The 25,852-nt window shown below is 45.6% G+C and overlaps 1 protein-coding gene across 1 annotated transcript in view; it reads right to left on the bottom strand.

The window, feature by feature from the left end:
* Positions 1–19,934, bottom strand: part of LOC134346940 (polyamine-transporting ATPase 13A3-like) — a 139,560-nt gene extending 119,626 nt beyond the window's left edge. The window contains exons 1-4 of the mRNA XM_063048816.1: positions 19,689–19,934; positions 5,661–5,740; positions 1,138–1,231; positions 735–908 (exon numbers count right to left, since the gene is read on the bottom strand). Coding sequence (XP_062904886.1) covers positions 735–908; positions 1,138–1,188 — 225 coding nt within the window. The 5' untranslated portion in view covers positions 1,189–1,231; positions 5,661–5,740; positions 19,689–19,934. The remainder of the gene's footprint in view (positions 1–734; positions 909–1,137; positions 1,232–5,660; positions 5,741–19,688) is intronic.
* Positions 19,935–25,852: the final 5,918 nt, after the last annotated feature.

The raw sequence follows: 25,852 nt of genomic DNA, 5'->3' as shown, positions 1-25,852 counted from the left end.
CCTTTTCTCTTTTTACTTTCCTCTTCTTTGCTTTCTCTCTCAGCTCTTCACTTATTATTTGTATGTTTGTTTAAACTTTAAAATAAACGATCATTAAGAGTTATGACCATTTGCCATTCTTGACCCCAGGAAGAACCCAAGGATCGGAAAATAAGAGATCCAACAGTTGTTATTCAAATCCACCTCAGAGAGGAGACAAGGCCTTGAATTAACAACGCCACTGATGCACATCCACTTTAGCAACATATTAGTGGGAATATCTATTTGAAAAAGTTTCAGAAGCTGGAAATCTGAAACAAAAACCAGAAAATGCTGGAGAAACATATGCAAACTGTTGGAGAAACTCAGCAGATCAGGCAACATCTGTGGAGGGGAATCAAAAGTCAACATTTTGGGCCAAAATTTCTCATTAGGACTCTGAAGGGTCCCGATGAAAAGTTTCAGTCCGAAATATTTCATGTCGACTGTTTATTCCTCTCCATAGAGGCTGCCTGATCTGCTGAATCTCATGCTCAGAAAATGCAAGAAACACTTCGCAGGTCAAGCAGTATCCATGAAGAGAAAGGCCAGAGCCAACGTTTCTTTGCCTAGAAGTGTCAGCTTTGATTTTGCATTCAACCTCTGCAGAGATGAGGTGGGGAACAACTGCAGGAAGTACAGAAAAACACACTCGACCATGTGTCTTGTCATTCTTAAAGCCGTCATGGCAGTGGGAAGCAATAGTGGTCACTCACCGTGGTCCAGAGCAGCAGCACGGAAGCCTCTCTGAGCGAGACCTCCCGACACATGCACTTGACGCTCCACTTGGGCATCCAGTAGAGGAAGAGGAGCAGCAGGCCACCAGTACACAGTGTGCCTACCCCCACCAGACTGATCTTCCACCAGCAGGGCCGGTAACCAATCACCTCCTGCCAAGCCAAAGTACAGCTGGTCAGCAAATGGCTGGAGCTTCCTCTTTGCAGACCAATCAACCCAAGCCTCCCACCTCAATCTAATCTCAACCAAACCCCTACAAACTGAACCCCTCCCACCCCAGTTAAACTCCTCCTATCTTATGCTATTAAACATCAATCCAACCCCAACCCAACTCGTCGGCCAGGATAAGAATAGAGTGGAGGTAAGGGCCCCATAACTCACCATCTCATCCTCACTGTCTGCATTGAGGTACCTCTTCTCCTTTTTCTCCATTTGTCCCCTGGTCGTACCCCTCTTTGCCCCTAAGGGTGTAGCCCTGGGGAGAGAAAGCATCAAATCAGGGGGCAGGGTGGGAGCTGACCCAAGACCCCAAGGGGAAGAGTGCCACAGGTGACTCACATCAGCTCCTAAGGGACATTCAGAAGAGCAGGTTGCACAAGGTAGGCTACCGCCACCTCCCAACTCGGGAGAGGGGGAGAGGGGGAGAGGGGGAGAGGGGGAGAGGGGGAGAGGGGGAGAGGGGGAGAGGGGGAGAGGGGGAGAGGGGGAGAGGGGGAGAGGGGGAGAGGGGGAGAGGGGGAGAGGGGGAGAGGGGGGAAAATAAGTATAATGTTGTAAAGCTACAGCAGAATGTGTTTTTGGATGAAGTCACAGAACAGCAGGTCTCGTGTGGGAAATGGATGGTGGTACCTGTGACATCTGGTCCAGAATTGTACAGACTGATACTGAAACTCAGGTTCACCTGCACAAGAGAGTCCCCTCTCAGAAGATAACTGGCTGGCATCTCTCCCTCTAAGTTGCCTGTGTGTGTGGCCGCGCAGTAACTGAATTACTCCCATGCACACAGCATTTGTTGCCGCACAGCTGGAATTTTCTTTAATATAACCCCCTCCTGTTAGACTGTTAGAGGTAACTTATTTTTTTTATTCTTTCTTCACTTCTAATATTTGTATATCTGTGCACTTGTAATGCTACTGTGACACTGTAATCTCCTTTGGGATCTATAAAGTATCTATCTTATCTTAATCTTAATAAAATTTTGAAATTGTTAATATCATTTTGCAATCTATGTTAACATAATTTTGAAATCTATGTTAATTGAAATCTATTATACCTTTGAAATACCCTGTAATTATGTTTGTGAATGTAATCCATAAATTTTCTAAATAATAAATGTACCACAACCTTATATTTTAGAGCTTCAATGTATTTACATTGTCAGTGTTTCAAGTCACAACACTTACAAATGGTAACAATAAACAAAGAATGGAAGTTCGTCACTCATTGTTTATAAACTGCTGGCTTGATGAATGCCAAAGCCGTTTTACAGTGCCACGCAATTTTCAGGCTGTGTAAAAATTTCCTGCTCAGAGCAATGGTTAGTCTACGCAGCTGTAAAAAAAATTAGAGGGAACATTGCTGGCTGGTAAAGACGTCGGCAATTCTTACACAATTTGGGTTTACCTGTCACTCCATAATAACATAGAACACACAGCACTTAGGCAGCAGTGAGCCACACAGACTATGCCATTCAATACAATCAGTGAAGATTCCTGCTCAACTGGTTCTCAATCTCTTTGATATCCCACCACCAACTGCAAAAATCAATCCATCCCAAATGCCTGTGAGGGTAGAGGAACTGTCACTGTTTTGGGTCAAAATCCTACATTTCTCTTTCTTGTTCCCTCCTTCTCAGCCTAACCTGAAACGTCAATAATTGCTAGCTCTCACCACAGATGTTGCCCAATCCATTGAGTTCTTCGAGTAGATTGATTGTTGCTCCAGATTCCAGCAAATGAAGCCTCATGTGTTCTCTGTCATCAATATGGATATAATCGATGACAGTCACAGAGTCAGAGAAACAGGCCTACCAGTCCATCTAGTTCATGACAACCTGCTTTTCTGCCTAGCCGCATCTATCCACGGCCAGCCCAATGCTCTCCACGGAGTCATACCCTACCTACTTACTGCCCATTACGCCGCTGCTGTTTAGGGCAGCAATGAAGGTCCTCCATCTCTGGTTGTTTTCAGGGCTTCCTTCATCATGTCAGTAGATTCCTCTCTGGTTTTCACTACTATCAGTCACTTCAGTCCCTGCTGAAGGCTCAGGAATACCACTGCACTCAAATGTAGAAGGATTCTTCATTGTTGTTACCAGAACAGCTGTGTTTTACCAGTCAGGGTTGTTGTGTCTGAGCTGAACCCCCGAACCTGGAGGACTAGTGAACCACTCTTAGTCTGCCCTCTACCCTTTGACCTGTTTAGCATGGGTGACCCTACTAAGAGCCAAATAATAAAGTGCTGACTACAGACAATAAGGCTCTCTGGGTCACTGAGACACGCAAGCCTCCAAACCATGACAAGGTTGTGGTCCTCTTGGGGGATAGTCATAGAAAAGTACAGCACAGAAACAGGCCCTTTGGCTCATCTAGTCTGAGCCCAACTATTTAATCTGCCTAGCTCCATCGACCTGCACCCAGACCATAGCCCTCCAATCCACGTACCTATCTAAATTTCTCTTCAGCGTTGAAATCAAGCTTGAATGCACCACTTGTACTGGCTTGTTCCACACTCTTACAGTGTGAAGAAGTTTCCTCTCATGTCCTTCTTAAACATTTCACCTTTCACCCTTTCTTTCAGCAAAAGCTTTTAGTGCTATGGTGTTCTATGACTTTTATGGACGTTATTCCTTGGGAGTGTAGAAGATGAGAAAAGATTTAATAGAGGAATACAAAATTATGAGGGGTATAGATAGGTAAATGCAAGCAGGCTTTTTCCACTGAGGTTGAGTGAGACTACCACTAGAGGTCATGGGTTATGGGTGAAAGGAGAACATGAGGGGAAACCTTCACTCAGAAGGTCATGAGAGTATAGAACAAGCTGTCTGTGTAGGTGGTGCTTGCAAGCTCAACTTAAGAGAAGTTTGAATAGGTGCATGGATGGTAAAGGTATGAAGTGCTATGGTCTGGGTGCAGATCAGTAGGAGCAGACAGTGTAAATGGTTCGGCACAGGCTAGATGTTTCTGTGCTGTACTTTTCTATGACTCTATGAATACAGGGAAATAGAAGGGAACCAGAGGGAGATGTTGGGCAGGTAAGGAAAAGAGAAGGAGTAACAGGGTAACCTGAATTGGGAACGAAAAAACAAAGAAGATGGGAGGGGGGAAAATTAATTATCAGAAGATAGAAAAATCGATGTTCATGCCACGTCAGAGGCTACCCAGATGGAATATGAGGTGTTGCTCCTCCAACCTAATTTTGGCCTCATGGTGGTAATAGAGGAGGCCATGGACAGTCATGTCAGAATGGGAATGGGAAGTCGAATTGAATTGGGTGGCCACCAGTAAATCCTGTCCTTTGCAGTGTATAAGCGAAGGCGCTCAACAAAATGGTCCCCCAATCTGCATTGGGTCTCACTGATGTAAAGAGGCCACATCGGGTACGCCAGATTCACCTGCCAGTGTCGTAGGTGAAGTGTTGCCTCACCTCGTAGAACTGTTAGGGACCTGAATGGGGACTAGAGCGGAGGTGTAACATTTGTTACAGTCTGTTAGAGACTACTTTAAAAAAATACTTCTTATAAGATTTTCACATTTTACAAAACTCATGTATTTTTCACACTCACTGGCAGAAAGCAGTATAGCAGCTAAACTAACGGTTTATCACCCTTCTCATTTTTCACTGGGGCCGGATGGTGGTGTAGTGGCATCAGCACTGGACTTCAAGGCAGATGGTCCTGAGTTCAAACCCAGCTGGGTCCCAGCCTGGGCAACAGCAGTACCTGTGTGGAAGAAAGGCCTGGCAATCTACTTCTTTATCTTGCCATGAAAACCCTATGGATCTTATGGTCCATGAGGCCACAAAGAGTCGGACTCGACTTAACGACTGGACAAGTATTAGCACATTACCCTCATGACGTAATTGTTTTAATTATGTAACTTATTAAGAATTTCCCTCATCTTATCTATAAAAGTGATAGATTTTTCAGAAGCACCACCTTTTATTTCTTTGTCTTACACCCCTTAGCACTAATTCCCCTCACAGCATGATTTCTCAGCTCTTTATTTAGTTTGCTTAATACTTGTATGTTTGTTTGTACTCTGAAATAAACTGAGATCTTGGAAATAAGACTGCTCGCCACTTTTGACTCCCAGAAGAATCCCAAAGATCAGAAATTAAACAGAGATTCAACAGGTCGCAGGGATAATCCCAGGAGGGAAATCAGTGGTGGGGGACGAGGGCATAAGACAGTTATGTAGAGAATGACTCCTATGGAGAGCAAAGAGAGAGAGGGGGAGGGAGAGATGTTCCTAATGGTGGGATCCCATTGAAGATGGAAGAATTTGCAGAGAATGGTCTGGTAGACACAGAGGCTCTGGTGATCTAGAGCATACTGCCTGAATCAAAGCTCAATGTTCAAATTAAATTTATTATCCAAGTACATATATGTCACAATAAACTACCTTGTGATTCATCTTCTTGAAGGAAAATGAAGAAATACTGTAGAATCTATGAAAAACAATAAAGACTAACAAGCATCTGATATGCAAAAGAGGACAAATTGGGCAAATAATAAATTTTTTAAAATTAATAAATAATGCTGAATTGTAGAGCCTTTGAAAGTGACTCTATAGGTTTCTGCGTCAGTTCAGCAGTTTCAGTGTGAGAACTCAGAGAAATTCTTGAAAAGGAGAATGTACATACCAGGTGGCAAGAGAATGCAGTCTTGCCACTGGTGGACTTACCCCCTTGCTTCCGATCTGTCAGCTGAAGTGCTGCCACTGTATGTCCCAGACTCTTTCCTGAGAACTCAGTCGGAAGTTGCCTGCGAGAGGTACAGAGAAACACGATCACAAAATCCACTCACTATCAGGCAGGTTTACCTGCTAGTCCCACTTAGCACTGAGGAGGCATCAGCCACTCTCTTGAACTTTCTACAAAAGATGGTCACTTCCAAAAGATTGGATCTTTTGCCGTGGCCACTTCCAGAAAGCTAGCCATTTTTGTACAACCGACCTGCATAAAGTTGGCTGCTTCTGCAGTGTATCTGGCTAAAGTCCCTTCGACTGATCAACCTGTTTGGTCTCAAATCCGAGAGGCAGTTCCCGCAGGCTATAAATAGACAATGCCAGCCTCATTATCTGTGCAGCTGTTTGTGTTGACAGATTCCTGGAATGTTTTTGTGGACACAATCATCGGCATTGCCTCAACCAACAGTGAAGTTGCTCCAAATTCCTTCTCTCCACAATGCACAACCCCAGGGCCTCTAACAAGTCTGGTGAGATGATGGACTACACCGAGTCCTGTTTGACTACAATGGGCCTCACTTCTCAAAACAACCACAGACTCCAAGAGCAACTTCACAAGTGCAGATCCTCGCCTATCCTTGGAATAGCGAATTGGACAGGGGAAATTATTAAACCAAATTAAAGAGATTGGACCCATTATGGCCATCAAATCAAACCTCAGTGAGCCAACAGTGCAGGGGTCAGTCCCGGCTTCAAAACATTTGTCAAGGTCAGATGTCAGTTCAGAAAACCCTTACACTCCAGATCAGAACCCATCCGTAATGTGAGCATGCTTTTTTTGTTTCAGTTCCACTACACATCCAGCCTTGCCTCAATTCTGGTTCCCTCCCCACTCCCACTGCCCAATCTTTCCTTCAATGAGTAAGGGGAGAGAAACAGGGTCCCAGTGAGGTGAGAGGCAGAGCAGGAGACGGGGCGCCAGTGGGGTGAGAGGTAGAGCGGGAGACAGGGCATTTGATGGGAGAGCGGGAGATGGGGTCCCGGTGTGTTTAAAGGGCAACAGAACTAGACACGTTTCTGGGGAGTGCAGGATGCAGGCCCCAATGAGTTAAAGGGACCTTGAGAACCATTGCCGCAGGCGAGTATGGAACAAGCTACGCCCATCATCCAATCTCAAGACCTTTCTTGATCAATAAACATACATATAGTCATGAAGTGACAGAGCAAAGAATCAGGCCATTTGATGCAGCCCGTCCATGCCACCAGGAGCTACTCCAATCTGCCTGCATTTGGCCCACATCTCTGTAAACCTTTCCTGTCTTGTACCCATCCAAATGTGGCACTTCTGGCAGATCATCCACATTAACACCACCCTCTGTATGAAAAAGTTGTCCCTCAGGTTCCCTTTTGAAAATTTACCATTTTAAACCCATGCTTTCCAGTAACAGACTTTCCTATTCTGGGAAAGGACAGTAACCATTCTCCTTCCCTGAGCCCCTATAACAGCAGGTACATTTCTTTGGCTTATATAGAGTCATAGAGAAGGACAGCGCAGAAACAGGCCGTTGGCCCATCTAGTCTACACCGAGCCATTTAAACTGCCTACTGCTATTGAACTGATTTACAGTATATATAGAATAAATACTTAAATTAAATAAATAGTGCAAAAATAAAAAAATAGGTAGTTTTCATGGGTTCAATGATCATTCAGAAATCTGATGGCCGAGGGGAAGAATCTGTTCTTGAATCGTTGAGTGTGTGTCTTCAGGCTCCTGTACCACCGAGATACAACACTGGGCAGCACGGGAGGTCGTTCCTGCCTGTGGCCATTGAACTTGCAGCTCCTCCCGTGGAGAGTCAGACACCCTGAGCCAATAGACTGGTCCTGGACTTATTTTCCATCTGGCATAGTTTGCATTTGTTGTTTGATTGTTTGGGTTTTTGTATTGCTATATTTATGCTCTATTCTTGGTTGGTGCGGCTGTAACAAAACCCAATTTCCCTCAGGATGAATAAAGTATATCTATCTATCCTGATGGTAGCAATGAGAACAAGGCATGACCTGGGTGATGGGGGTCCTTCATGAAGGATGCCATTTTGCTGGGGTATCACTTCTTGATGATACCTTGATACTACTGAGGCAAGTGCCTGTGATGGAGCTGACTAAATTTACAACTCTCTGGAGTTTATTTCAATCCTGTGGAGTAGAGCCCCCACCCTCATCCCCACACCAGATCACATAATTTGAAGAAAATCCAAATCTGGGCGGCACAGCAGCATGTTATTTATCTCAACGGAATCACAACACAGGTTCAGGTTCGGATCCGCCGCTGCTGCCTGTAAGGAGTTTGTCTATAAGGATCTGCTGTTGCCTATAAGCAGTTTGTGGCTGCACAAGTTAGCTGACGTTGTCTGTAAGGGGTCTGTACGTTCTGCGTGACCGGATGGTTTTCCACAGGATGCTCCACTCTCCTCACAGTCCAATGACATAGGGGTTAGTAGATAAATTGGTCGCATCGGTGACACTGGGCAACGTGGACTCTGGGCAGGAAGGGCCTGTTGCCCTGCTGTATCTCTAAAACTTAAAACAAAAGGGATTTCTAGTATGGAGAATATTTACCTTCAGTGACCACTTTATTTGGTACAGGGGTTTACCTAATGAAATGACCACAGGAGTGGAACCCGGTGTGGTCTTCTTCTGCTATCGCACATCCAATTCAAGATTCGTTGTGTTGTGTGTTCAGTGACGCTCTTCTGCACACCACTGTCATAACACATGATAACTTGAGTTACTGTTGCCTTCCTGTCCGCTCGAGCCAGTCTGGCCATTCTCTGACCTTTCTCGTTAACAGTTTGCCCACAGAACTGCCGCTCATGGATGTTTCGTTTCCTCACATTATTCTCTATAAACTCTAGAGGCTGCTGTGTGTGAAAATCCCAGGAAACCAGCAGTTTCTAAGGTACTCAAACCACCTCACCTGACACCAACAATCATTCCACGGTCTAAAAACACTTAGATTACTTTTCTTCTGAATTCTGATGTTCAGTCTGAACAACAACTGAACTTCTTGTTCATGTCTGCATGCTTTTACGCGTTGAGTTGCCGCCACATGATTGGCTGATTAGATATTTGCACTAATGAGCAAGTGTAGCTAATAAAGTGGCCACTGAGTGTAAATGCTTTGTTCTTTGAAATTAGAGAGGGATTTTTTTTAGAACAGGGGTCGGCAAATTTTTGTGGGCCAGATCGCATATTAATGAGCAGACGGTGGGACAGATAAATGCCATAAAAAAATTTGAAATATGGGAATTATCCATTTAAATACATCTAGTTATGCTTTGCCTCAAATTAATGAATAACGCATGCTAGAAAATCATTTGTGCTTAAGGTTGCCTACCCATTTTAGGATCTATCTCAGAGGGCCAGTGGATGTCACTTTATTGTGCTATTCAAACATAACATGGCTCTTACTCAATATTTAATCCTAGATTGGATGTTAGTTAATATAGAAAAAATTAACTTAACTTGGATCCCCTTGAACTCTTCCTCCGCCCCCCCCCCACAAAATACTCTGAACTAAAAGTGAAAAGTCCCCTCCTATGATGCCTGGCTGTGCTCAAAGGGATTCTGGGATATTTTAGTTGGGAATCCAACATTCCTAACCAATTAAATATTGACCCTGCTGGGTAATGTTTACACAGTCATTGACTCATTATATGCAAACACAGATGATATTACTCTTTGGTTCACTTTTACAGATTAACATGAGGCTTATTCAACAGAGCCTCACAACACTCCTGTGTATTTCTTCTGTGACTTTCTTAGATCAGGTACTCTTAGGACCTGACACCACCAGGTTCAAGAACAGTTACTCTCAGGACCCACACCACCAGGTTCAAGAACAGTTACTCTCAGGACCCACACCACCAGGTTCAAGAACAGTTACTCTCAGGACCCACACCACCAGGTTCAAGAACAGTTACTCTCAGGACCCACACCACCAGGTTCAAGAACAGTTACTCTCAGGACCCACACCACCAGGTTCAAGAACAGTTATTCTCAGGACCCACACCACCAGGTTCAAGAACAGTTACTCTCAGGACCCACACCACCAGGTTCAAGAACAGTTACTCTCAGGACCCACACCACCAGGTTCAAGAACAGTTACTCTCAGGACCCACACCACCAGGTTCAAGAACAGTTACTCTCAGGACCTGATACCACCAGGTTCAAGAACAGTTACTATCCTACAACCATCAGGCTCTTGAACCGAAGGGAATAACAAGTTTAGGATGTCGCTACTGTAGGGCTGGGGCTCAGGTTCCATTGTGGGAACGACCAAATATTTGGACAATTTAAAAGCCAAGCCAGAGGAATTAAAAAGGCAGGGCTTCCTGCTTCCCTCTCTCACATTATCTCCTTACCTGCCCATCACCTCCCATTGGCGGTCCTCCTCCTTCCCTCTGTTCTATGGTCTTCTGTCATCTCCTATCAGATTCCCTCTTCTCCAGCCTGTTATCTCTTTCACTAATTAACTCCTCATCTCCTTCCCCATTCCAGCTGTCACCTACCACCAGCTGGCTAACACTCAATGCTTTAGAAACAGCTTTTTCTATTCCACCATCACCTCCTCACAAGTCATCTCTTATTGTAATCTAGTAATTTCAAATCCCAGCAAATAATTAAGACCCCCCCCAACATCCAGCACATTCCCTCTTCTCATTACTGACATCAAGAAGGAGGTACAGCAGCCTGAGGACACGCACTCAGTGTTTTCAGAACAGCTTCATCCCCGCCTCCAGCAGATTTCTGAATGGACACCACCTCACTATCCTCTTTCTGATTTATTTATCTTGTTCAGAGTCATAGAAAAGTACAGCAGAGAAACAGGCCTTTCGGCCCACCTAGTCCATCCACGTTGAACCATTTAAATTGCGTACTCCCATCAACCTGCATCAGGACCATAGCCCTCTTTACCCCTACCCTCCATGTACCTATCCAAACTTCTCTTAAACGTTGAAATCGAGCTCGCATGCACCACTTGCGCTGGCAGCTCATTCCAGTCTCATGACCTTCTGAGTGAAAAAGTTTCCCCTCATATTTCCCTTAAACTTTTCACCATTCACCCTTAACCCATGATCTCTATTTATAGTCCTACCACAAAACAAAGTTCATGACACGTTAGTGATAATAAACCTGATTTTGTCCTAATGTCCTGAGCTATTGAAAAACTGTTCTCCTACTAACCATTTATCAACAACCCTAATTGGGGGACCACTTCAAGCACCTCCCCTCCATCCATCAAAGCAGAGCTTTCCTGTGGCCAAACATTCTGACATGTCAGTCCATGTTCTCCTCTTGTGCCAACAGAAACAGGTCCTTCAGTCCATCAAGTCTGCACCAAACCATTTAAACTGCCTACTCCCATTGACCTGCACTGGGACTTTAGCCCTCCATACTCCTACCATCCATGTACCTATCCAAACTTCAGCCTTATTCGTTCCGTGGACCCCACATTGGGAACTCATGCTCCAAGGGAAAACAACCTCAGCCTATGTAATGTCTCCCCATAAATAAAACCCTCGAAACCAGGTAAAGCAGTGGTGAATCTCCTCTGGTGCTGCTGGTCTCCCCTCTAGTTTGCTGCAGAACCAACTATCTCTCTCCCTCGCTAGTGAGATGTCGAAGTGTTGGGATGGACAGCAGCTTTTACTGGACTCTAGATCACGGTCTCTTTGGGGACTTTGCTATTGCTTGTGCGGTGGGTGATGGGAGGGTTGATTTTTTGCAAGTGGGGGGAGAGTTTATGCTTTTGCAGCTGATTGTGCGTGGGATGGGGAGAGGGCTTTGGGGTTCTATCATTTTTCTGTCATTCATTCTCTTATGTAAGTCTGTGAAGAGTAAGAATTTCAGGTTGCATACTGTTTACATTCACTGATACCAGATTGAAAATTGAAGTAGATGGACAGGAGAGACTTAGACTTAAACCATTTGAATCTGAACCACTTGTACTTCTCCAATGTAATCTTATCTTTCCTTGACATGGCGACCTGAACTGCTCGCAGTGCTCAAGGTGCTCAAGGTGCAACCTTACCAATGTTGCGACACGTCCCCGCCATACTTCCCATGCCCTGACCTATGAAGGTAAGCACGCCTCTGGTCTTCTTCATATAGTTGACTGTACTTACTGCCCGTTACTCCAGTGGTGTCCAGGGCAGCAAAGAATGTCCTCCATCGCTGGCGGTGTTCAGGGCTTCTTTCATCGTGTCAGTAGCTTCCACCCAGTTCTCACTACTGTCAGTCATGCAAGTCCCAGGTGGAGACTCAGGAATACCATCGTACTCTGACGTAGAAGGATTCTTCATTGTTGTTTCCGTAACAGTTTTGTTCTTGATCAGTCAGGGTCATTAACCCTCAGCTGAATCCCCCCCAAACCTGGAGGACTGGTGGACCTTAGTCTGGCCTCTACCCTTTGACCTGTTTGGCATTAGTGACGCTAGCAAGAGCCAAAGCAGAAAGCCCTGACCCCAGCTAACATAGCTCTCTGGGTCGTTGAGGCACACAAGCCAGCAAAAGGTTTAGGAAAATGATTCCAGGATTGAATGGCTTGTCATATGAAGAGCATGATGGCTCTGAGTCTGTATTCACTAGAATTCAGAAGAATGGGGGTGACCTCATTGAATCCTATCGAATGGTGAAAGGCCTTGATATAGTGAATGTGGAGAGGAGGCTTCCTATGGTGAGAGAGTTTAAGACCTGAGGACACAGCCTTAGAATAGAGCAGTGTCCTTTTAGAACAGAGATGAGGAGGAATTTTTTTTTTAACTGGGAGAGGGAAGGAACCATGCCTCTGATATTTGAATCAGACGTCTGGATTTTGAAGATAAGCTGGAGAATCAAGCCAGGTCTTTGTACTCCTGATAGTGAACAATGTCCAATGCCAGAGGCCAGCTTTGAGTTCAGTCGTACGGTGCACGGTAGAGCAGCCTTCCGCCTCTGTCTGACCTCTGACCTCGCACGAGGTCACTGGCAACCCAGTCTAGAACGCAGGACTCCAGCTCTCCTTGGCGAGGGTTGACGGGAAAAGAAGCCTCGGAATTTACGGTGATTCAGTGCTTTCAAACTTTGTGTATTCAACAAATAGGGAAAATTACTCTGCACACATTGGGTTTGCCTCACCACTGATTCAACCTGCAAATTACCCTTTAAGGAGTCCTGCACAGGATTCTCAAATCTCTTTGCACCTCAGATTTTTCAATTTTCTCTATCAAGTTTCAAGGCATACACTTTCCAAAATTGTATTCCACCTGCCATTTCTCTGCCTATTCTCCCAACCTGAATAGGTCCTTCTGCAGCCTCTGTTTCCTAAATACTACCTGTTCCTCACCTGTCTTTGTACTGTCCGCCAACTTGGCCACAAAGATATCAATTTCAACATCCAAATCATTGACACACAACATAAAAAGAAGTGGTCCCAACACAGACTCCTGTGGAACACCACTAGACACTGGCAGCGAATCAAAAAATTATCCATTCATTCCCACTCTTTGCCTCCTGCCAATCAGCCAAAGGACCTTTATCTGTGCTGCATTGCCCTATTACTCCAGAATTCTTGGAAGATAGTTCTTGAACCTAACGCCGCTTTCCCAAGTGCTTGCCCTCATGTCCCTGGTGAGTGCATCGGCCACCTGGGAACATAGTGTCCACCAGGGCTTGCAAACAGGCAGCAGCCGGCACATAATCAGACACAAAGACAGCATTGGATCTGAGGACTGATAACATGGTAGCACGTTCTCAAGGAGGTGAAGGCAGGAAGGCCTTTTTTCTATGGCCATTATTGTAGAGCAGGGTTGGCCGCCATGAGACATTGTTCAGTCACCTCCTGTGATTGTGTGGTGCCACAAGTCTACGTGCTGTCTGCTGGTTCTCACTTTGCAGGACCAAGGGAACAAGACTGCATAGCTTTTGTCACAAACAAGAGAAAATCTGTAGATGCTAGAAATCAAAGTAATACACACAAAATGCTGGAGGAGCTCAGCTTCTGAGTAAACAGTTTACGTTTCGGGCCGAGACCCTTCTTCAGGACTGAAAAAAAAGAGAGAGCTGAGAAGTCAGAGTAAGAAGATGGGGGGAGGAGAGGAAGAAGTACAAGGTAGGTGATAGCTGAAACTGGGAGAGAGGGAGGGGTGAAGTAAAGAGCTGGGAAGTCGATTGGTGAAAGAGATAAAGGGCTGGAGAAGGGGAATCTGATAGGAGAGGATAGAGGCCATGGAAGAAAGGGAAGGCGGAGGAGCACCAAAGGGAGGTGATGGGCAGGTAAGGAGGTAAGGTGAGAGGGAAATGAGAATGGGAAATGAAGGAGAAAGTGAGGCGGGGGGGGGGGGGATGGCAATTACCAGAAAGTTCAAGAAATCAATGTTCATGCCATCAGGTTGGGGGTTACCCAGATGGAATACAAGATGCTGCTCTTCCAACCTAATCGTGGCCTCATCACGACAGTAGAGGAAGCCATGGACTGAGATGTCGGAATAGCAGCAGGAAGTAGAATTGAAATGGGGGCCACCGGGACATCCCACCTTTTCTTGTGGACAGAGTGTAGGTTTTTTGGTCCTTTGTTGACCTGTGTTTCGGGTGGGAGCAGGTCAGCTGATTCTGGGCGGCAGCTGACTCAGATTACCTCTCCACCTCTATCCTTTGTTCCCTGCCCCAGGTTGTGTCCTGACTTGTCTGTGACTTACTCTGAATGCTGCTACCTGGCACTGAGATCTAACAGATAGTGATTGGCGAGGTGGAAAGTGAAAGGCATTGCATACCCAGATGAAGACTCTCCTACTGCAAAACTTTTCACAGCCTTAGTGTAGATTACAGGGAACACAGCAACCAACTGTAACTGGATTATTCTATTAGTAACATGAGAAAATCCAAAAACAACATACACAAAATGCTGGAGGAACTCAGCAAGTTAGGCTGCATCGATGGAAGTGAATAAACAGTTGACATTTCAGGACCAGAATGGAAGGGGGCTAAAGATGCCAGAATAAAAAGATGGTGAGGGAGGGGAAGGAGGCTAGCTAGAAGGTGATCAGTGAAGCCAGGTCAGTGGGAAAGGTAAAGGGCTGGAGAGGAAATAATCTGGTAGTTAGGAGAGGAGAATGAACTATAGGAGAAAGGGAAGGAGGTAAGCACCCAGGGGTGGTGATAGGCAGTTGAGGAGAAGTAAGAGGCCAGAGTGGGAAACAGAAGAGGGGAGGGGGTGTAATTTTTTTTTAAACTGGAAGGACACACCTATATTCACGCCATCAGGTTGGAGACTCCCCATACGGAATACAAGGTGTTGCTTCTCCACCGTGTACTGGAAGAGGCCAACATGAACAGAATCTCTACCACAATAAAGCTACACCAACTCCAAAGGATAGGTCATGTCACCTGGATACCTAAATCTCTTCTACCCAACCAGATCCTTTACTCCCAGATGAAGAAAGTCTGCGAACTCCTGGTGGGGAAAAAAACGTTTCAAAGATAACATCAAAATCAGCCTGAAGAAATTCAACCTTACACCTAAAAACTAGGAAGACATTGCACCCAACAGGAATTCTGCAGATGCTGGAAATTCAAGCAACACACATCAAAGTTGCTGGTGAACGCAGCAGGCCAGGCAGCATCTCTAGGAAGAGGTACAGTCGACATTTCAGGCTGAGTCCTGACGAAGGGTCTCGGCCTGAAATGTCGACTGTACCTCTTCCTAGAGATGCTGCCTGGCCTGCTGCATTCACCAGCAAGTTTGATGTGTGTTGCAAGACACTGCACCCAATAGATACACCTGGAGGAGATCTGTTCAAGAGGGAGCCGCACTACACGTGGACCCCCTCCTCCGCTGCACTGCAGAGAATAAGCAGCCGCTGCGAAAGGAGACTGACCAACCAACCAGTAACTACAGCCACCACTTGCTCTTGCCCACACAGCACCAGAATACATGCATCCTGGATCGGCCCCTACAGCTATGTGAGGGCCCAGCAATAAACACCAATTAGAACATCACATTTGACTAGCACTTTTACTAGAAGAAACGTCTGCTCTACAATCCACAGCAGCGTGTTCTATGAATTAACATTTTACCTTAAAACAGTCAAATGGAATGAACTAAGGATTATTATCAAAAGAACAAAAGGTAGACTATTGAATAATTGTTTTTATTTAAAGGAATTTTAGGATATAGAATGCCTCACAAGAAACAATGCAGAAAGCAGAACTCAGAATGCATATTAAGAATAAACCAAATAAAATAATTACGGGATTATTTTAAAGAGCATATGGAACTGATTGTGGACTTCAGAAAGGGTAAGACAAGGGAACACAAACCAGCCCTCAGAGGGATCAGAAGTGGAAAGAGTGCAATTTCAAGTTCCTGGGTGTCAACACCGGAGGATCTAATCTGGGCATAAATGCAGTTACAAAGAAAGTACGACGGCAGCTATAGTTCATTAGGAGTTTGAGAAGATCTGGTTTGGCACCTAAACACTTGATTTTTTTTTAAACATATATACTGTGGAGAGCATTCCAAATGGCTGCAACACTCTCTGATATGAGGCAGGGAGGCGCTACAGCACTGGATCGAAGTAAGCTGCAGAGAGTTGTAAACTCAGTCAGTTCCATCATGGGCACTAACCTCCATAGTACCCAGGACATTTTCAAGAGCAATGGCTCAAAAAGGCGACATCCATTATTAAGGACCCTCATCACCCAGGTCATGCCTTGTTCTCATTGCTACCATCAGGAAGGAGGTACAGAGGCCTGAAGGCACACACTCGATGATTCAGGAACAGCTTCTTCCCCTCTGCTATCTGATTTCTAAATGGACATTAAACCCATGAACACTACCTCACTACTTTTTATTTCTATTTTCCTGGCACTCATATTTAACTATTTAATAAATAAGTGTGTGCGTATACACACACACACACGCGCGCGCGCATCCATATATATTTTTGCTGAAATTCACAGTATTTTTTTTCTTTATATTATGTATTGCATTGTACTGCTGCCACAAAGTTTCATGACATATGCCGGTGATATTACAAACAAGGAAATCTGCAGATGCTGGAATTTCAAAGAACACATAGACAAGATGCTGGAGGAACTCAGCAGGCCAGACAGCATCTACTGAAAAGAGTAAACCTGATTCTGATCCTGAACAACTCTGTTTTGATGATACTGGGAAAAACATCAAAGACGCCATGGGATCTTTCTACAAGGAATGAGGACCTCAAGTCTTACTCCTGCAACTGTGCCCAAGTCCCTGCACAAACCCAAGACCTTCTGACCCAGAGGTGACAGAATTTTCACAATCATGTTAGACATCTCTTATATCGTTAGACAGTACAGCAGTGCCTCTATTTCCTTAGGAGTCTGCACAGATTTGGCATGACAACAAAAACCTTGTCAAATTTCTACAGATGTGTAGTGGGAAGTGTATTGACTGGCTGCATCACAGCTTAGTATGGAAACAGCAATGCCTTTGAACGGAAAATCCTACAAAAGGTAGTGAATTCACCCCAGTACATCATGGGTAAATTCCTCTCAACCACTGAGCACATCTACGTGAAATGCTATTGTAGGAAAGCAGCATCCATCATCAGAGATCCCCACCACCCAGGCCAAGCCCTCTTTTTGCTGCTACCAGGACTCGCACCACCAGATTCAAGAACAGTTACTACCCCTCAACCATCAGGCTCTTGAATAGAAGCCAATATCTACACTCACGTGCCCATCCATTGAGATGTTCCTACAACCAATGATCTCACTCCAAGGACTTTTTAATCTTAGGTCATTGTTATTTATTGCTATTTTAATTATATTTACATTCGCACAGTTTGTTGCCTTCTGCAATCTGGTTGATACTTCATTGATCCTGTTATAGTTATTATTAGTATACAGTTACTATATACTACCATAGTTACTATTGTATAGATCTTCTGATTATGCCCACAGGAAATTGAATCTCAGAGTTGTATGTGGTGACATACATGCCCTTTGAACTTTGGGTAAGGTACTTCTCCTGGGTGCAGCAGCCAGTATTTGAGCATACTTGACAAGAGTAAATTACATGCAAAGTTTATGCTGACAATGTGGCACAACTGACAACCAGTAACTCACATACTGTTGTTGGATTGGGCTGTAGAATTTTTTTTATTGTTGTTTAACTTAGTGACGCTTGTTTGTATTTTTATATAATTACCTATAGGTGATAGTCCAGTGAGTATATCAGTGGTTATTTTTCTGGAACAGGCCAAGAGCCATCAAATGCTTTTCAACCCCGGAATCATTTCAGAACCACCTCTGAACCCCCTTCAATGTCAGCTCATCCTTTCTTAGATAAGGGGCCCAAACTGATCACAATGCTCCATGTGAGACCTCACCAGTATCTTAGACTTGCTTTTCTATACTTCAGTACTGTATCCTTGTTTTATACTCCAGTCCTCTCGAAATGGATGATAACGTACCATTTACCTTACTCACCATCAACTCAACCTGCAAATTAACTTTAAGGGAAGCTACCTGACCTGCTGAGTTCCTCCAACATTTTGTGTGTGTTGCTTTGGACTTCCATCATCTGCAGACTTTCTTCCGTTTAATCTTCAGGGAAGACTCCCAAGTGTCTTTGCACCTCATCAGATTATCCTCCCCACATGTTCTCCCCATGGCCTTACAGATCACTCACTCTCAAGTGCCTATCCAATTCTCTTTCTGAAAGCAGCTGCAAGTTAGCCGATTTAAAAAAAATTCTGGTTGTTATCACAATGAATAAGATCTTCCTGCACAAGTCGTGTTTCCTATATTTCAACAGTGCTACGGAGGAACAAGTACCCTGCTGGCCAAAGTCACAATGCTACACTACATCACAGCTCTTTTTGGTTCTTTTTGTGTGGCTTGATGTAACTTTTCACAAAGAAAATATTAAAATTCCAGCCTGGTGAATCATGTGTCACACACTTAACTTCGGTCACAATTTCCCAAGCACAGGAATTTCCTATATTTTTCCAGAATTAATTTCACAACCCTGGCAGCTGGAGATTACTTGGCTAAAGGGGGCAAGTTAAGCAGCAGATACAGTGTGCACTTCTGACAGGAAAGGATGAGGGTGCAAACTCTGCAAAGTTTGTTTAGAGTTTAACAGTTGGCAAGGTCACACACCAGATACACAGGACTGATGCTGTGTTTGGGGAGGGGATGAGGGTGGAGGGATGAGAACACAGCTGGGGGGGGTGGGAAATGAAGGACTGGGATGGGAATGAAATGCTGAGAGCAGGGCAGATGGGAGGAGTTGGAGATTTGAGGGCATAGGAGGGAGTGACAGGGCAGAGAATGGGGAGGGAGTAGCAGGGTTGAGGGCATGAGGACTGCAGGAAGGACAGAGTGTGGTGAGGGAGTTGGGTGAAGGGAACTGAGGATCAGGAAGTGAGGTAATTGAGGGGGAGAGGGTTGGGGTGAGGATGAGGATGTGGGGACTGATCAAGAGGGGGTGAGGATAAAAGGGGATGGGGAGATCAGAGGGTGAAGATGAGGGGTGTTGACAATCAAGGAGTAAGGATCAGTGGGGTGAGGAATGGTGGTGTGAACATTGAGGAAAAGGGAGTTAGAGGAAGGGGGCATGAGGATTAGGGAGTGAGGAAAATGAGGACGAGAAGGTTGGGGATGAGGATGTGGGGACTGAATGGGGAGAGATGAGGATCAGGAATAAGGATTCAGAGTGAGGTAAGTGAGGGGGAGAGGGTTGGGGTGAGGATGAGGAGATGGGGACTGTTCAGGAAAAGGGGTGAGGATAAAAAGACCGCGGGACATCTGGAATAATTGATCCCGGGGGAATTTGGAGGTGATGGTGGGATCAAAGGGGTTGAGTTTCGGAGGGTGAGGATCGGCGGTCTTGACGATCAAGGGGTGAAGGTCAGTAGGTGAGGCTAGGGGTGTAATACCGGAGGGGTCAGGACCGGGGAAGGGGGCGGTGAGGAGCGAGGATCGCGTCTCACCTCGGTGAAGCTCCACATCACATGGCATTGACGGCCCCACTCCGCGACCGCGGCTCGTCAGCCTCGGGCCTGCCTCGTTCTCCCCGCGCTTGACGCCGCTTTCTCCTGGGTGAGACCCCGTTGCCACTCTCACTCCCCTGGGCTCGCCGCCGCTCACGATTTAACAACGGAACCCCGGCATCCCCGAAGCGAAACCCCCGCCTGTTTCCCAAAGCTGGGCGCACAGTCGAGCACCGCCTACCTCACCGTCGCCCCATAGGTTTCTTACAACTTCAATCACCGCCCAGTGCATCACTTACCCAATGACAAGCTTTCGGAGCCATAAGACCCACCCATCCACCTGCCCCTCTCACCAATCAGAAGACGTGTTTCCCGAAGTCCCGCTCACTAACAAACCCCCTTCCGGTAGACCCGTCTCGACGTCTGTCACCGCCCTGTGCGTCACTTACCCAATACCAAGCCTCTCGCGGCCACAAGACCCGCCCATCAACCTTCAACACTCACCAATCATAAGCCGTGCTCCCCGAAGTCCACCTCAATAATAAACCCCGTCCCGCTCGCCTACCTCCTCCCTACTGGGAAGCCATGCCAATGTCAGCCCAGGTCCTACGCTCCTGTTCAGTAAGGCAATCGGGTCAGAGATCTATTCAGCTGGGAATGATGATGAATAAAGTTCATCATTCCCTTCTGCCCAACTTGTCCATAATGACCAAGATTCTCCTTTAAGAATCAGAATCAAGTTTAATATCACCAACGGAATACTTAATATCACCATCTCCAACAGGATCCCCCCACCATGTACATCTTTCCCTCTCCCACTTTCTACAGGGATTTCTCCCTTGCCCATTCATCCCTCCTGGCATTTATGATTGCAAGTGGAACAAGTGCCACACCTGTCCCTACACCTCCTCCTTCACTACCATTCAGATCCCCAAACAATCCTTCCAGGTGAGGCCACACTTCACCTGTCAACTACTGTATCCGGTGCTCCTAGTATGGCCTCCTATATATTGGTGAGACCCAATTAGATTGGGAGACAGCTTTGCCGAGCACCTAAGCTCCGTCCGCCAGAAATAGTGGGACACCCAGTGGCCACCCGTTTTAATTCCACTTCCCACTCCCAATCTGACATGTCAGTCCATGGGCTCCTCTACTGACAATCAGGTTGCAGGAGCAACACCTTATATTCTGTCTGGGTAGCCTCCAACCTGATGACATGAACATCGATTTCTCAAACTTTTGGTAATGGCATGACCCCCCTCCCCCTTCACCATTCCCCATTCCCATTCCCCTCTCCCACCTTACCTGCTCATCACCTCCCTCTGGTGCTCCTCCCACTTCTCTTTCTTCCATGGCCTTCTCTCCTCTTCTATCAGACTCCCCCTTCTGCAGCCCTTTATCTCTTCCACCAATCAACTTCCTGGCTTTTTACTTCACCCCTCCCCCTCTCCTGGTTTCACCCATCACCTACTACCCTGTATTTCTTCTTCCCCTCCCCCCACCCTCTTACTCTGACTTCTCATTTTTTTTCCCAGTCCTGATGAAAGGTCTCGGCCCGAAACGTCAACTGTTTACACATTTCCACAGATGCCGCCTGGCCTGCTGAGGTCCTGTGTTGCTTGGATTTCCAGCATCTGCAGATGTTCTCTTGTTTGTTAATATCAGCGGCATATGTCATGAAATTTGTTGTCTTTGCAGCAGCAGTACAACACAATACAAAACATTAAAAAGTGACATGAATTACGGTAAGTATATGTACGTATTATATAGTTAAGTAAGTAGTGCAGAAATTGAATTTTAAAATTGGAGGTGGAGCTTTTGACTGCTTGCATCTTCGTAAACAGCTCTATTTCTATCTTTAATATCTCTTTTTTTTTTCCTTTTCAGGGTTCTTTTGAAGACCCTGACCTGGAATTACATGCTGACTTTGGTTCTTTGCGGAAATGGGACCCACTCTTGGGTTCTCAAGACCGGCCACTTTTCGATCTGCCAAGGATGCAGCCTGGAAGACTAGTGGCCTTCAGAGTGCCAGATTTTCGTAGCACTGGAGGTGGGCAGACTCGAGGTCAGTGTCGCCTGGTGTGTCGTGGGAGATGGAAGATCAAAAGCAGTGAGCTGGCTGCTGGCTGTATTCCCAGAGACCCGAGTTCTTTTGGCACAGAGCTCGGAAAAAGCAATGCAACAAACTTTTAACACCATAAATTGGCGAGTTGTTTTGTTATGTTTCCCCTCCCGCGATGAAATGGGAACACCTCTTTTTCCCTTATTAGGGAGAGAGCCTATGGTATGTCGAGTTACTGGGCGAACGAGTAGCCTTTGGGGTACTGCAAGTCTGCGTCTTTATTGATGCTTTGCTGCACACTTGAGTGCTCGGTGGGGGGGGATTCTTCGGGGTTCTAACATTTAACTGTCATTCATTCTGTGGGACAGTCCTCTGTTTTCGTGGATGTTTGTGAAGAAAAGAATTTCAGGATGTATATTACACGTTTCTCTGATATTAAATGTACCTGTTGCAATCCATTGAAAAGTAGTTAAGTAGTGTTCATGGGTTCAATGACCATTCAGAAATGTGATGGCAGAGGGGAAGAAGCTGTTCCTGAATCACTGAGTGTGTGTCTTCAGGCTTCTATACCTCCTCCTTGATGGTAGCAATGAGAAGAGGGCATGTCCTGGGTGATGGTGGTCCTTAATGACAGATGCTGCCTTTCTGAGGCATCGCTCCTTGAACATGCCCTGGATACTATGGAGGCTGGCGCCCATGATAGAGGTGCAGCTTATTTTGATCCTGTACAGTAGACCACACCCCCCCACCATGAAATGCTTTGAGCAGCTGGTCATGAAGCACATTAAATCATTTTCCCGGCTACAATGGACCCCTTCCAGTTCATTTATTGCTCAAATTGATCCACTGATGAAGTAATGGCCTCTGCCCTCCACTCTGTCAATCAGCTGGAAAATGGGGTCTCGTATGCCAGACTGCTGTTTATAGACTTCAGTTTGGTGTTCAACTCAATCATTTCCCCAGAAACTGGTGGGGAAACTGTCCTCGCTGGGTCTCAACTCTTCCTTCTGTAATTGGATACTGGACCTCTTAACAGTAAGGCACAGTGTGGGCAGCAACGTCTCTCGTCCCGTTACGCTGAGCACTGGTGCTCCCCAAGGCTGTGTGCTCAGCCCGCTTCTGTTCACACTGCTGACGCATGACTGTGTCGCAGGATCCAGCTCAAACCACGTCACCAAGTTTGCGGATGTCACAGCAGTGGTTGGCCTTGTCAACAATGATGCTGAGATGGAGTACAATGAGGAAGTGAAGTGGCTGGTGGATTGGTGTGAGAAGAAGCCTGAACGTGGAGAGGACAGGAAATCATTGTGGACTTCAGAAAGGTGCAAACGAACCTTCCCCCTCTGTGAATACATGACGCCTCTGTAGAGAGTTAAGTGCACCAAGTTCCTGGGAGTTCATCATGGATGACCTCACCTGGTCCCTTAATATCACCTCCCAGAACGAGAAGGCACATCAGCACCTCCACTTCCTAAGAAAACTGAGGCATTGAGGCAAACAAGGCTTCCACCCACTCCCCCCACCAACCACCATCTTAACTGAATTTTATAGGAGCACCATTGCGAGCCTCCTGAAAGGTTGCATCTCCATCTGGTATGGGAGCAGTCAAGCATTGGACCAGAAGTCCCTACAAAGGACAATGAGAACAACTGAGAGGAGCATTGGGCTCTCCCTTCCATCCACTGAGGACATTTATCAGGAGCACTGCATACGTAGGGCCCTTAGTATTATCAAGGATCCCACCCATCCACCCAGCATCCTCTTTGATTTTCTACCATCAGCCAGGAGACTCCAATGCATAAAAACAAGAATGGTCAGGATGAGAAACAGGTTCTTCCCCCAGGTCATTAGGCTTCTGAACACCCAGCCAACATCACATTCAAAATGCCTTTGGTTAATCTGTTCTGTACTTTACAATATTTAATGCACTTTAGTTTGTTATTTATGAGTGATTCATCTGTAGATTTTATCCTTACCTTCATAAGTTATCATGTGTTATGTACTTTACACTCTGGTTCAGAGGAACGTTGTCTTATTTCTATATACATTAAATGGTTATATATTATATACATGCATATAGTTAAATGACAATAAACTTCATTTGACTAGCTAGACTTGACACCAGATGGTTATGCAGCCAGTTGAATGCTCTCTGCAGTATGTCTGTAGAAATTTGTGACTATCTTTGGTGACATACCAATTCTCCTCAAATTCCTAATGAAATATAGTCGCTGTCGTGCCTCCTTTGTAGCTGCATTGATGTGTTGGGACCAGGATAGGTACTCAGAGATATTGACAACCAGGAATTTGAAATTTCACACTCTGTCCACTTCTGATCCCTCTATGAGGACTGGTGTGTGTTCTCTCATCTTACCCTTTCTGAACTCAACGATCAGTTCTTCAGTCTTACTGACAGTGAGTGCACGGTTGTTGCTGAGACACCACTCCACTAGCTGGTATATCTTGTTCCTGTATGTCCTCTTGTCATCATCTAAAATTCTGCCAACAATAGTTGTATTGTCAGCAAAAGCTAGTCCCATTTGAACTTTGTGGAGCATTTTGACCGATCACTTCACAGCCGAGTACGGTGGGGGGGGGGGGTCCAACATGCAGTATCAGAAAAAATTGCGGAGGGTTGAAAACTCAGCCAGCTGATTCGCAGTCACAATCCTTCCCACCAACCTGGCCATCAAGAGGATGTGCCTGAAAAAGATGGCTCTATCGTTAAAACCAGAGGTTCCCAAACTTTTCTTTATGCCATGGGCCCCTACCGTCAACCAAGGGTCCTTGGACCCCAGGTTTGGAACCCATGCCCTAAACCTTTCCTATCCATGTATCAATTCAAATGTAAGAATCAGGTTTACTGATTTGGTTTTATTTGACATTAAAAAAATAGTTGTTTTGCAACAGCAATACAATGTAAAGACATAAAATTACAATAAATTATGAAAATAAATAAATAACACGAAAAAAAGAATAGAAATAGTGATCACGGATGTGTTCAGACATCTGATGGCAGAAGGGAAGAGACTGTTGCTAAATCATTGAGTGTGGGTCTTCAGGCTCTTGTACCTTCTTCCTGATGGTAGCAATGAGAAGAGGGCACATTCTGGAGGGTGAGGATCCTTAACGATAGAGCCATCTTTTTCAGACACGTCCTCTTGATGGCCAGGTTGGTGGGAAGGATTGTGCCTGCCAATCAGCTGGCTGAGCTTTCAACCCTCTGCAACTTTTTCTGATACTGCATGTTGGACGCCCCCCCCCCCCCACCACCGCCGTACTCGGCTGTGAAGTGACCGGTCAAAATGCTCCACAAAGTTCAAAGCAAATTTATTATCAAAGTACATATATGTCACCATGTACTGTACCAACCCTGAGATTAGCTTTGTTGTGGGTGTACATCTGTTGGAATTAGCTAAAGTCTTTGGTGACATACCAAGACACCTAAAGCTCCAACTCCACCCCCCCCCCCGGAATCAGGGTCACGTGAAGCCACGGGAGCAGGTGGTCGTTTGAGTAGCTGGTGCATATCACAAATCCTGATTATGTGACCACTGACGCCAGGCAGACAATCTCTGCAGAGTGTTGATTACGGCTGGGGGCACCCATCTTGTGAAGACTCTGCTCAGAAGGTAGAAAATTTGCTAAGAACAATCACGGTCATGGGAAGACCATGATCGCCCCGGTCATACGGCATGGCACATAATGAATGAACCCTGTGACTATTCAAAGTCAAATTAAGCTTATTGTTATATGCACAGGTGCAATGAAAAGCCGTCCTGATTAAGGGCCTCGGCTCAAAACACTGACTGTTTATTCCTCTCCACAAATGCTGCTTGACCTGCTGAGTTCATACGGAATTTTTGTGCGTGGCTTTGGATCTGCAGCACCTGCCGAATCTCTTGTTTTTATGTTGCAATGAAAAACTTACTTGCAGCAACAACACAGCCTCACCTTATAAACCTTTATAAGGTCACCCCCTCAATCTCTTACTTATTTACTTAAGCCCATCACTCTAACTTGTCCCCAGATGTAGTCCATCCTTGAAGATTCTTCTTCTCCCAAGGATGAGGTCTTTGGAGCTTCTGCTGGTGTCTCTGTA

Source organism: Mobula hypostoma, chromosome 5 (assembly GCF_963921235.1).
Source record: "Mobula hypostoma chromosome 5, sMobHyp1.1, whole genome shotgun sequence".
Taxonomy (NCBI): Eukaryota; Metazoa; Chordata; class Chondrichthyes; order Myliobatiformes; family Myliobatidae; genus Mobula; species Mobula hypostoma.
This window is presented reverse-complemented; position numbering and strand designations above follow the sequence as displayed.